The sequence below is a fragment of the Solea senegalensis genome, linkage group LG21, assembly GCF_019176455.1.
Source record: "Solea senegalensis isolate Sse05_10M linkage group LG21, IFAPA_SoseM_1, whole genome shotgun sequence".
Classification (NCBI taxonomy): domain Eukaryota; kingdom Metazoa; phylum Chordata; class Actinopteri; order Pleuronectiformes; family Soleidae; genus Solea; species Solea senegalensis.
Genome location: NC_058040.1, coordinates 9,564,654 through 9,578,246, shown reverse-complemented (window position 1 = coordinate 9,578,246; position 13,593 = coordinate 9,564,654). Strand labels below are relative to the sequence as shown.

At 37.2% G+C, this 13,593-nt stretch overlaps 1 protein-coding gene across 5 annotated transcripts in view; it reads left to right on the top strand.

Moving 5' to 3' along the window:
* znf618 (zinc finger protein 618) overlaps nt 1-13,593 on the top strand; it is a 29,025-nt gene that overhangs the window by 4,636 nt on the left and 10,796 nt on the right. For 3 of the 5 annotated variants that reach the window (XM_044012198.1, XM_044012196.1, XM_044012194.1), the window contains exons 2-5: nt 5,009-5,348; nt 6,713-6,790; nt 7,034-7,078; nt 12,629-12,718. In XM_044012198.1, the coding sequence (XP_043868133.1) occupies nt 5,036-5,348; nt 6,713-6,790; nt 7,034-7,078; nt 12,629-12,718 (526 nt within the window). In that variant the 5' untranslated portion in view covers nt 5,009-5,035. The remainder of the gene's footprint in view (nt 1-5,008; nt 5,349-6,712; nt 6,791-7,033; nt 7,079-12,628; nt 12,719-13,593) is intronic. The other 2 variants (XM_044012199.1, XM_044012195.1) reach the window with 1 other exon arrangement.

Here is a 13,593-nt window from a genome sequence, read left to right as displayed (position 1 = left end):
AATTAGCTCATATTCCTTAAATGTGGCATAGGGCCCCAACCATATAGTGTTTTGTGTCACTGGTTTCTTAATAGATATTTTATTTTTATTCTAAAGTCTTGTTCTGTGAAATAACGAGTGTCTAGTAAATGTAGCATAACTGGAGCAGAAAGTACTACTTTATCTACCTTAATAACTATAGTTAAGTAGAAGTGCAAGCATCCACTTTTTTATGATAATAAGATGTAATCAATAATTTAAAATAGCACCACAAAGGAATGTAGTATAGTAATTTTTCATGGTTGCTTTCTTCTTAAGGCATCTTATGGTGGACCTAATTGTAAGACCAATATAAAAAAAAATAAACTAGAAAATGCCCCAAAGGCATATACCTCCACCCCCACAAAACTTTGGATCATAATTCACATGTTCTGTACGGATTTATTTCAAAATGTTCTTTCATGAGGAATTCACAAAAAATGGAGAAGAAGAAAACAAATTAAACAACATTTATTTTTGCATCCACCAAATTCTCCCATCACATTGCAACCAATTGCGACATCAACCATAGGAATCTGAACTCGCCTCAAAATGTGTTATTTGACTGGTTCCATGTTGACGTTTTGCAAACTTAAGTTCACAGATGTTATGTGCAACCAGGCTCTTATTGGACAACCAACTGTCATTCACACTTGTGTCCACTTGTGCTTTATCTTTTGATTTATTCTAAGCAGGAACATTTTTTACAAAATCAACAGCATGTGCTTTTGAAGAAGACCTGAAACTAGCAGTTGAGACCTCCTCAGGAAACTGCTTATTGACTTATCAACTAATCAAGTTGGAAGGAGGCTCATTTCCTCATAGACTTCTTCTCAAATGGAGTTATTTTTGCTTTGCTTTTATTTTTGTAACTGTTCACTATATCCTGATTTCCTGGTTGGCTTCAGGAGGAAACTGGAAGACTACATCAATTTTTTAGTGCATCAGTTCAATAAAAGCCGATCAATATTTTTTGTGTAATCCTGTGAACTGACAGCACTGCAAACAATTTTTTGGAGAACTTATTTCTGATTGGTGTCACATCAGCTGATCGTATTCATTCATTCAGCTGATCTTAATGATGAATAGTAATAGGAAACAATTGGGGGCGGGTAGAAGGGTAGAATCGATATATGCATCCTTGCTTCATTCATTTTTAGAATTTAAACTCACAGAAGCCATTTATTATATCACACATAACAGAACAATGATGACACTCCTTTTTGTATTATGCTTGTCTCAGTAGAACATTTTCATTCTAGTGTAAGTTCTGCCACAACACTGCCAAATGCCAACTCTGTTGACCTTGAAACTGCTTCCCATAGGCTAAATTTTTAGGATAAAAAAAAAGCTTTAGTCTGAGAAGTTGGTTGGTTTTTACTGTATTTTTCACTGACTCACTCTTACATTTAGATGGACACACACATTTCACACATCATTTTCAGGAGGAAGAAGATGACTGTGAAAACAGATGGTTATTTTTAAATGACATGAACAGTCAGCACAAGCTTGTCAGTCTCGACACACACTGGGTCCAGTAAAAATGTGAAAAGACCCTCTCAAAATTCCCCTTATACCCTGAGCAAAAGTTCCCACAGAGAGACACTAGCTCAAAGCTTAACCTAAACCAGCATCATGATGGAGCTCTTCTATTTATTGTGTTCACACAAAGTAATGCAGTTACTTTATTTCGTCTACATGAGTCATAAAATGTTAAAATGGAAACTTAATTCTCTGGCTGGTGTTATTTATTTTTATGCCCGTCACTTTTATTTTCACAGTGTAGTATTATGGTCTTTATACCACTGTTGATACTGTTCACTGCAAAGAGCCTTGTAAGGAACAATGTCAAGAGAAATATTTATAGATACACACACACAGCAAAGCTTTTGAGCTTTTCTTAAAGGTATGTTCTGTAAAACAAAAGCTTAAATATATGAGATATATTAGAGATATGCAGTCTTGCTTAACTCTTAGTCCTAAATACATTAGCAGCATTTGAGTTAAAGGTCGTAAAAGGGGAATAGCAACAATTACAACAATTCACTTGTTATGTATGACTGCCCAGTCCTGAAAGTAGAGAATGTAGAAGTGACTGTGGAATTTATGATGTCACAGGGATGTAAAATTTGGCACTGCTTCGTAGATTGTGTAAGTAGGTGTCTTAAGTTTGCTGACCCAAAAGATCTCTATTTGAAAAATGAGGTTAAAAATCTGGTTCATACATTCTTATTGTAGCAATTCTAAAAGTGTAACAGCATTCATGAATGAATGAAGTGTCACCATTTCAAGGTGTTTCTAGCTTTAGGTCATTATGATGAATCCATCTTTATTATCGAGACAGTATATGGACTTTGTGATTTCACTCTCTTCTTCAGCAAAGTGAATGTAGTAATAATAGTAATAGAGGATGCTGTGCTATATTATGAAGTCTCAGTTTTGAATTGAGCTGGTTTATGGGTGGGGCGTGCAATCTTTGAGACTAAAGATCTTTGGCTTCATGTTGTAGATGTAAAGACTTGAAAGAATCTGTGTTCCAGACTATCATATGTTAGTTATCACAGAGCAGCAGCCGGCTTATTTCTTTACTACATGTAATTCACTCCTCCTCAAAAGTATTTTTTTTTTTTAAATCCTGTTAAAATGCTCAATAAGCTTTAATTTCCTTTGCATAAACATAGCTACTTGGGCTGTTTCTGGTCAGTTGCAACATGTTGCATATTTGAAAATGTAAACTTGTTGATCGGTTTTTATTTCCATATCTCATTATCTATTAATGTCATGGTTTTGTCTACGAACCAAACATATTCAGTTTACTGTCTTACTCACATTTAAATTAGAAAACTTGTTTTTATTAAAAAGAAAGATTGTAACAAGAGCTGGTGTTTAATTTAGTTGTCGATTAATAATTGATCAATGAAGTGATTGTTGTAGCGGGAATGGGAATTCATTGTTATGGGAAAATCAGTAAGCAGAAATGCACTTTGAAATTAGCGAGTCAATATTAAAAAGTTAATCCTCTTTAAAGAACCTAAAAATATGCAATGACCATAATGGAAATAATCAATTCAAAACCCTAAATGTCAGTGTTTGCCAATAAATGGATGGTTTGCCTCCATGCTTCGGCCCCAGGGCTGAATCCTACTGGCTTTGTTGACCTTTCCTGAAAGGTCCATCAGCCCGTCAACCTTGGACACCAACAGTGAGGTTCATGGTGATAAGATTTACAGATTCACATAATATTAATGAAATATTTGCACATGACACGTGGTTTACCGGTGAACATAGAATATTGATATAGTGTTGTTTCGCTCACGAACGATTTGTTCAAAAGAACGTGTACTGATACATCAAGTGATTCGTTCACTGAGTGTACTGGGCAATATTCAGTGTACCAGTTCACTAGTTCAGTGATTCAGTGGCTTAAACTGACAGAAAATCTGCCTCAGCATATCCAATAACAATGCCAGACTGTAGATCAGTTCAAAATACCTAAAATTTCAACATTTAGCAAGCAAATATGCTCTATTTTAACAGAGGGGGTTTGGGCTATTTACAATGAGCATACCGGAGGTACTGTATGAAAGCAAATCTGTACCATAATTCAAATTAAAATGGATTAACAGAAATGCTTTTTAATTTTCAGAATATATTTGAGCATTAGCATTTCTTCAAGACTGCTCATTTTATGACACTACCAAAAAGAAAACAAAGAGCACACATGAATTATTCATTTTATTATTAAAAATGCAGCTATATTCTGAAAATGAAAAAGCATTTCTGTGAATCCATTTTAATTTGAATTATACAGACTTGCTTACATATTACTGAACTGACACAACCTGTTCAGCTCTGTTTCTGTTCAGTTACTTAGTGACCGAGTCAGACGGAGTCTGCGCTCTCGTCATGAAGGAACAACTGAACGATTCGGTGAACAAATCTTTTGAATTAATCTTTTTAGTGAAGTGATTTGAAAGGTTCAATACACCGAAAAAAAATGTTGTTCCCATCACTATAGTGTTTTTTATTGTTTAAAGCAAATTATTAGATGCTCAACAAATCAACAAAATGCAACAATTTGCATAGCTTTAATAATTTTGTGATAGTGCAACTTTGCATGTTCTCTGTGCGTGAGTTTCCTCCCACAATCCAAAAGAAAACATGTAGATTTGGGCATTAGGCAAACTGGACACTCTAAATTGACCGTAGGCGTGAGTGCGAGAGTGAGAGAATGGTTGTTTGTCTCTATGTGGCCCTGGCGACCTGTCCTGTGTGTAACCTGCCTTTCGCCCTATGTCAACCCCCCGCGCCCTCATATGGAGGATTAAAGCGGTAGAAGATGAATGAATGGATGGATGATTAATGTAAGCTTTTTAGACTAAAAACCAAAAATGTTTTGTCTCAATATTATCTAGTTCAGAGGCCTGTTTACTGAGTAAACGGTGTGTTGGTTTTGTGTCATATCCAAAGAAAGGTGTATGAGTGCTATGAAAAGGACTCTTGTTACTGTATTAGTTCACTATTAATAGAAGACCAGTTTTCCATAATTCCATCAGTCATTCTAGCATAACTCTGTTTTGCTTGGTTGCATTTTAAGTACAGTCTCTTGACAAGGCCTTTTATAGCCCTGTGCTGAAGTGGCAATTTGTGTAATTTGGATATTTCTGAAATTAGAGCATTTGGGTGCCACAAAACTGGTGTTTATACCATCAAAGGTCACCCATGAACCTTTCTTCAACGGCTCAGTGTTTTTTTCTGCCCTCAAAATCACTGCGTCACAGGTGTTTACATAGTATTTTGAGCTCATATCTCACAGTATTTAGGAAAGGAAGTTTGTCTCACAATTTTGACTCTTTTTATGGTTTCTTTAATTATCAGATGCTGGTTGTTTTTGGAGTGAGATCTTGGATACTGCACTGTTTCAACATGAAATATTTGACCATTACATAAAACATTTTCTTTATCGCTGTTTTGTCTTCTCCTCATACAGACGTACAGGCTCAGAGGAGGCGGAGTCATGAGTGCACAAGAGGCACCCAAACTTGGGAAGGAGCAGGGAGATGGTGGAAGTGCAGCCACAGACGGCCCCTCAACTGCCTTACCCTCAATGACCACAAATACGAGCCCAGCGCCTGTCACAGTCAAGAAGGAGCCTGGGACCTGCGAGACGAGCAACGGGAAAATTGGTGATGTCAACCCTGCTGAGATTTGTGTTGTCATTGGAGGAAATGATGGAGGAGCAAGTGCAGGCGGATCCCGTCGAGCTCCGACCGAGGGTATGTTTGCCCTTGGTACTCCTCCTCCATCGAAGAGCACAGACTCATGCATAGGTGTGTGACTGAATATACATGCATTTGTTGACTGCAGTCGTGCCTGATGTCCGTTGACCCTGGCACTGCTTCCTGACTGTCATAACAGGCGGCACCGCTTTTGATAAATTGACATTTAAAAAGATCAACAGCAGTGTCTCTATCAGTGTCAAGAAACAGCGTCCTGCCACTTTTTCCATAGTTTTTTATTCTCTGCATATAACATGCCTCCTGTGAAAACAGTTGACTGTTGCTGCTGTTGAATTTTTTAAATCAAATTTTCCAAGCCTATAAGCACAAATGAAATTTCTTTCTTTTTTTAGTAATTTGAGTGAGCCCTTTTTTTTTTCCAGTACACGTAGTATGATTTGAGCCCCACATTCAGCTATTCCGCTTTCCACTCTATTGCCAACCTGAAGCTCTCACATGACGGTGGTAATGATTGTTTTCAGTATTAAAATACCTATTCAGCAAATTCCGTGGTGAAATAATTTACACAAACACACACACACACCAATGCACTATGCATGCACTGTGCAAAAGTCTTAGGTCACCATTCAATTTGTTTCAGCAATGCTATAATGACCATACAGTATAATTAGTTCTCAATCACTTTATTGGAAAACATCCAGCATCCAACATCCACACTTTGACATTACTGTAGCAGGATCATGGCTCTTTAACTTTAAGTGGAACCTGAAATTAATGTTATTGGATGTACTAATATTAAGTAAAACAAAGGTCTTGTGGAAAAGGTCTTTCATTACAATGTCAAATTCTATGATCACTGGAATTTGGAGACGTTCAAATATCTTGTACGCATAGTGCACTTGTTTGCTTACCATTAGATAAATATCATATTCTAGTTACTTGCCAGGTGTACCTTATACACTTTTTACTGACTATCGATGCTGTCATATGAAACAGTTTAACCCAGAATTCTAATGAACCACAGTTAGGTTGACATATTTCATTACATAGACTTGGAAATAAAAGCTGGATTTCATGCAACTGTTACTGACCAGTTAAAATTGTGTTGATTATCCCGGATACAATTCTTGGCTCAGGACGTTCTCATTAATTAAATCAATTAATCACAGTTGTATAAATTCTTTCCCTTTTTAGGCAACAAAATCTCAGAGGAATTTTAGTTCATTTTAAAGTAAAGGAGAGAACACAATTTATAAAAACATAAATATTGTGTGAAATGTGATACCCGCAGCAAAGGCGATTAGCTGACTGCTTTGGTATTTACTCATAGGGATAAAGATAGGGATAACAATGACAGCAAGATCCTAATGACAAATATGCTACATGTATATTCTCCTGATAATATTGCACTTGCCTCCTTATTTTCATAACACCATTTTTGAATTCCCATGCAGGTTCCTATGTATGTGGGGTGTGTGGGAAGAAGTACAAGTATTACAACTGCTTTCAGACGCACGTCAGGGCACACAGAGGTAAGACGAAAGAAAAGTATTTGCCTCTTTCCTATTGTGTGAGTCAGTCAAATCCTGTTGTGACCAGATTATTAGTTAATCAATGCTTTTTGACCTGGGAATTATTTTAATCTCAGTGAGAACATTTTTAACACAAGATTTAAACTTTGAGCTGATGTCAGCACTCGGTTACATTAATCTGTAAAACTTTTCTGTTAGGCCAATTTCTAATGACTTTTCTATTTTCCATGTTTTCTTCTATAGAATCAGAGGCTATGGTTGGGGATGGTTTACCCCAGGCTCCCAACAGTGAGTACACTTTTGCACACCCAAGCACAAAAACGTTTATCAGCATGCCAGCACAAGCTGTTTATTTCTCACTTGGGCCATTCAACAGACATAATGATTTACCAGATATCTTTCAGATTTTCATTCAGAAGACTGGAAACTGCACCGCAGTCTAACTGAATTGAATTTACCTTACCTTAAAGAAACAATTTTAATGTACGTGATTGCTGGAAAAAGCTGTATTACTTTCAAGTGTATGAGACAAAAATGTTCAGTGCTGTGAAAAAGTATTTGCCCCCTTCCTGATTTCTTATTTCTTTGCATGTTTGTCACACTTAAATGTATCAGATTATCAAACAAATTTAAATATTAGTCAAAAATACCCCAAGTTAACACAAAATGCAGTTTTTAAGTGATGATTTTATTAATTATGGGGGGGAAAAATTATCCAAACCTACATGGCCCCATGTGAAAAAGTAATCGCCCCCCCGCTGTAAAATCATGAGGTCCCTGAGGTTAGTCACATTTTTTGGAAAATTTTACTTGCCACACCCAGGTCTGATTATTGCCAGACCTATTGAATTATGAGACGACTTAAATAGGACCAGTCCGACAAAGTGTAGTCAGCCTAAAGATCCCAAAAAAGGAAGACATCATGCCGTGATCTAAAGCAATTCAGGAACAAATGAGAAACAAAGTAATTGACATCTATCGGTCTGGAAAAGGTTACAAAGACCTTTCTAAATCTTTGGGACTCTCGTGAACCACGGTGAGGGCCATTATTCACAAACTGAGAAAACATGGAACAGTGGGCCACCTTCCCATGAGTGGCCAGCCGACAAGAGTTACTCCAATAGCACAGCGACGACTCATCTAAGAGGTCATAAAACGACCCAGAACAACATCTAAAGAACTGCAGGCCTCACTTGCCTCAGTTAAGGTTAGTGTTCATGACTCCACCATAACAAAGAGACTGGGCAAAAATGGGCCAAAAGAACATTAAGGCTCGTCTCAATTTTGCCAAAAAACATCTTGATGCTCCCCAAGACTTTTGGGAAAATACTCTGTGGACTGACGAGACAAAAGTTGAACCTTTTGGAAGGTGTGTGTCCCATTACATCTGGTGTAAACATTTCAGAAAAAGAACATCATTCCAACAGTCAAATATGGTGGTGGTGTGATGGTGTGGGGCTGTTTTGCTGCTTCAGGACCTGAAAGACTTGCTATGATAAATGGAACTATGAATTCTGCTGTCTACCAAAAAATCCTGAAGGAGAATGTGCGGCCATCTGTTCGTGACCTCAGGCTGAAGCGATCTTGGGTGCTGCAGCAGGACAATGATCTGAAGCACACCAGCAAGTCCACTTCTGAATGGCTAAAGAAAAACAAAATGAAGACTTAAGAGTGGCCTAGTCAAAGTCCTGACCTGAATCCTATTGAGATGCTGTGGCATGACCTTAAAAAGCCGGTTCACGCCCGAAAACCCTCTAATGTGGCTGAATTACAACAATTCTGCAAAGATGAGTGGGCCAAAAATCCTCCACAGTGCTGTAAAAGACTCATTGATTGCAGTTGTTGCTGCAAACAGCGGCCCAACCAGTTATTAGGTTTAGGGGCCATGTAGATTTAGATTTTTTCCCCTCCCTTAATAATAAAAACCTCCAAGTCATATTTAAGTTTAAATATACTTGGAATAAAATTCTGGAATTATTTTGAATAAAGTATTCATTTTCATATTTTATTTTAGTTGCAGAGCAAATTTTTTTCGGATTCAGAACTCTCTTTTTCTTCTCTTTTTACGGTTTAAAATGTTTTGGTTGTTTTTTTCAGTTTCAGATCTGTTTTTCACTTTCAGGTCATTTTTGTCAGATTCAGACTTTTGGCGCTGAACTACTGGGCGTGGTGAGGGAATACAAAAGTATCGTGAGGGAATGCAAAAATCCCGTCTAAAAATATTTCCCACCATGTCCCTAACAGGGCTCCGTATACCAGTAGTGGAACATGTCCATCTTGACAGTGTTGTACAACTTCACAATCTGGGCTTGTTTACTGCTCCTCAACTGTAATTTTTGTCAAGTTTTGTCTAAAATTAAATGGGAATTTATGAGTTTCTTTGATTTGCTTACTGTGAGTCACATGAATCGGGCGTGTGGATGGCGTGTTTCCTGAGGGCAACATGACAGCGGAAGTTCCTCCGCCTTGAAACCTAAAAAAACAAGACTTGAAACTGAAATGTTTTTGTTTTTAATTAGTTTGGTAAAAAAAAATAGCAATTTAACTTTGATAAAACATTTGCTAATAATAAGATCTCAAATATCATAACATCTAAAAATAAAATTTGAGAATTAATAATTTATTCAAAATAATTCAAAGTATGTTTAAACTTTTTAAAATTTGAAAATGTATTTTTTGAGTTGAGTAGAAAGACTTAATCTGCCTCCTTACAGAACACTTGTCCATTCACTTGTTGAGGATTACGTGGAGGAGTGTTTAAACTCACTTAGACTTTATCCTGAGATTAGACCGGGGAGCTGGCAGGAGAATCTCCGTCGTAATTTGCGCTCACACATATAGCCCCTCTAGATGATCTGTGGACATTCTCCACAGATCGTTGTGTGTTGTAAGGTGTAAAGATTGTCTTGAGCTTGTGGTAACTGTAGACCTAAGAACACATTCTAAAAAATCCCCAAAACAAATTTCCAGAAACTTCCAGACAAGGAAACTGTAAGTGCAACATGGCAAACTTGTTTGTGGGTTTTAGGCCTCTGCCCTGCAGCACTACATAAATAATAAATAATTATAGTCTATGTGAATCTGTCATGGTTAAGATGACTGATGTGAATGAAGATTGATGGCTGACTGAAGATGTATATCTTCCTCTGGTGCAACATGAAGAGATGGAATCGGGGGGTGGGTTAGACTGACGAAAAAGACTGCACACTCTCTGAGCGCTGTTTGTGTGGAGAGATATTATCTCTGGCTATGGAATGTGAAGCTGTGAAAGTTGTCCGAACACTGTTTTGCGTATCCCACTTTATCCAGTCTGTCCCTGACAGGGGAGCTAACTTATGGTAACGGCTGTCTGCAGATATCAGGCTGATGTCTTGTCAACGCAGATGATTAAATGAGCAGACTTTCAGTTTCTGTTCTGCCTGTGCTCAAAGTGATAATTACTGTTGATACCTGTAGTTGGTTAAGCATCTGCTACTGACACATTCCCAGGATAAATTCTTAGAAAACACTTCATGCAACTTTGGTAGTTGTCTGATGTCACACAATCATTAATTCAAATCCAAATGAATTGATTGTGAAAGTACATTCTTGGTGTATGTGACTGAAGGTTTCATGTTCCTACTTTGCACATTGGACTGTAATTGACTTCCACATTATTTGTGGTATCACAAACTAAAGCACCTATGTTTGCATTTAACATTTTGAGACTTGCACCATAACAGATGACTCACATACAGCATTCTATACAACACATTTCGAATATCCAACAGCAGTGTCAATCCATAAAAATGCATTTTTGAGTGGAGAAAGAGGAGCTTTAAACTGAACCAGGTTCTGTTTTTGACCATACACACAATGGTGACACATTGGACCTTATTAATCTGTTAACACCTTGTCATTAATACATTAAATGGCAGCCTCCAAGTATGTGGCATCAGCCGCCAGGGCCTGTGTTCATTAGACGTCTTAAAATCACTCCCAGAAATCGCTGTGAAAGTTTGATTAAGACTAAAAATACTCTTCACAGTACTTGAGTTATTTATAAAGATTCCTACAGCACTCGTAACAAATCATTACTTGAATGTGCATGTCGCTTCAATGCAGCGGCAACAACATGGCGAGAGAAAATAGAGAATACTCATCCTCAATGCAGACAGAACAACAATAGGCTGTTTTTCTTTTAGCTGTATGAGGTAGTCAAACACAGTTAAACCAAAAGGCCTGTGACAGTGTTAATAAGTAGGGCAGTTTCACTGCTTGGCAAAAGAAAATGCTGAAAGATTAAATTCTTCAGAGGATGGAACATGCTGTAAAGCATTTTTGGTCGATGTCACATATTTTGAGCTTATATTTGACTATGACTGGCATGCCAATTTACTGTATGCATGTATTTTTAAACATAATTTGCCACTACGAGCAGCCCAAGGAGTCTCGGGAAGAACATGGCAGCAAGTAAAGATAAAAGAGGCTGAGGCAAATTATGACCTGTTTTTGATTCATTTGATAAATTACTCTGTGTATCGTCAGATGTGTTACGTTATAGGAAACAGCGGGTGTTAAGATCTTGACTGCATGAGACCACGATGGTCTGTAATGATTGTTTACTGTATTACCAATCATTCATAAAAAATAAAATGTGGCCAGCCAAAGTGATCATGAGCCCTGATTGTCCAGGTAATTTGGTTTGTCAAATATTTTTGCTTTGAAGAAGTGTAGGTATGGAAGAATTCTGGCTGAAATGTTGTGGAGGTGTGCTCAGTGTTGGAAGAGATTATTTTGGGAGTGTGGCAAGAACAAGCTCCATGTTATTCTGACCAAGTAGGCGTTAAGACCATAAACAGCTCTATAATTTCAAAAAAGTTGCAGGGGGGTGTGGGGGTGGGTGTTTGGCTTCAGGTAACAGTTAAACCAGGAAGTCACCAAAACACCCTACAGAGGTTTATTCTACTATCTGACAGGAATTATATTGTCTAAATTATAATCTATAATCAGTTGTAATGATTGAGAGGAAACACAGTAGTAATTGTCAATTTGTGTGTTTTTTAAAAATTACAAAATGGAGGTACCACTTATTGCCCTAATGCAGATTAGTGGCATTTTGGATGCAGAGGTGTTTGGCATCTGTCTCACCAGACATTAATCCAGCCAGACAGTATATAGACTATATATTTCTAAACTTTGATTCTACGTATATATTACAAAATCATCTAAAATCCTCCTCAGGGAGCCATTTGCCTGAGTCTTTTTTTTTTTTCCATTTATGTCTTGTGTGTCTGTTCTTCAAAGGCAAAACAAATATGCCATCTCTGCCCCTTTACACAACTTGGCACCAGAAACATCATTAACTAACTAATTTAATATTGCGATAAATGAAGAGTGCAAAAAGTGATAGATTTTCTTAAAAACTGCGAAATGACCAATGACTCGGATTCTGATATTTTATACCACATAGTCACTTAGATTTCACAAGAAAATCACATTTCTCGATGTGCCAGTCAATACTACCCAGATTCAAAATTTGGAATTTTTGACATTTTTGACAATTACTTCTTTCTGGATTTTTTTTTTCCAGGAATCCTTTGATTTTCAGTACAAATTTCAACCCAAGCAAGTGAAGACAAAGTAATGAGGTTTAGAAAACGCATAGAAAACTACATTTATAAGATGCTTTTAGTGGAAATTCAGGATTTCTCAAGGTCCCTTGAATTTAAATTACCTTTTATTATTGTCATAAAATGACTGCACTGTTTATCATTGCTTGTAATGCCCATTGTCTGCCTGCATATATTAGTCATGCTTATAAATGCTGCCTGTGTCTCTTTGTCTGTTAATCTCCAGGTAGCTTCCGTTACTCCTGTGACATCTGTGGTAAGAAGTACAAGTATTACAGCTGCTTCCAGGAGCACCGTGACCTGCATGCAGTTGATGGTAATCTTGAATTTTGTATAGTATTTTTCTTCTTCTTCTTCTTTAAGACTGTTGAAGCCATTCATTGGAAAACTTCACATTATTTGACAGTGTTCTCTCGCAGTAAAAGCTGAATGGCATGGTAAAGAGAGTAGACCAAAGGAAAAAATTGGGCCTCTTTGCTGAAAAATTAAAGCAGTAGCCTGTTGCCGACAACAGTCTCAAGTAGGGATGCAAAATATTGGCTTTAAACTGTATTATCGAATATACAGTAGGCAGACTAATGACTAAAATAGTAGGCTGAATAGGCTGCTACCTCCCTGACATCTATGCTTGTGCCCACTCCAACTATTATTTTCTTTGTTATGTTATTTTGCACAGTGAAAAGAAATGTATGTCTTTATCTGCTACAACACGAGTACATAAATATTCATAACTTTCACCAGAAAAGAGAGTAAATGACCTGTGCAGTTGAGCACAGGGAAAAACATATTTATATCAGTGTTGGTATCAGTTATTCGGCATATCGGATATTGCCAGAAATCCAATGCCAATATCGTGCATCTATAATCTCATATGGAGTCCATAAGAAGGTAGAGAAAGTTTAAATATCTAAATCAACTCAGCCATTTTCCACACTGAACAAAAGTTAAATAGATGCACATACGCTTTAGTAACCTGAACATGTATTAAAATGAAGGGTTAACTGAACCTTGTCATACTTTGTGCTCAGAAGGGCAGGGTCATTTAGGGACATTATGTTATTTGAGCTTGAATACACAGTGTTTCTTTTTGAAACTACCTTGAAAAGAGTTGGTAAAATGCAGCAAAGTGTGTGTGTGAACCCAATGTCGTTTGACAAAGTAGCTTGATGAAATTCGAACGTGTGAATATGA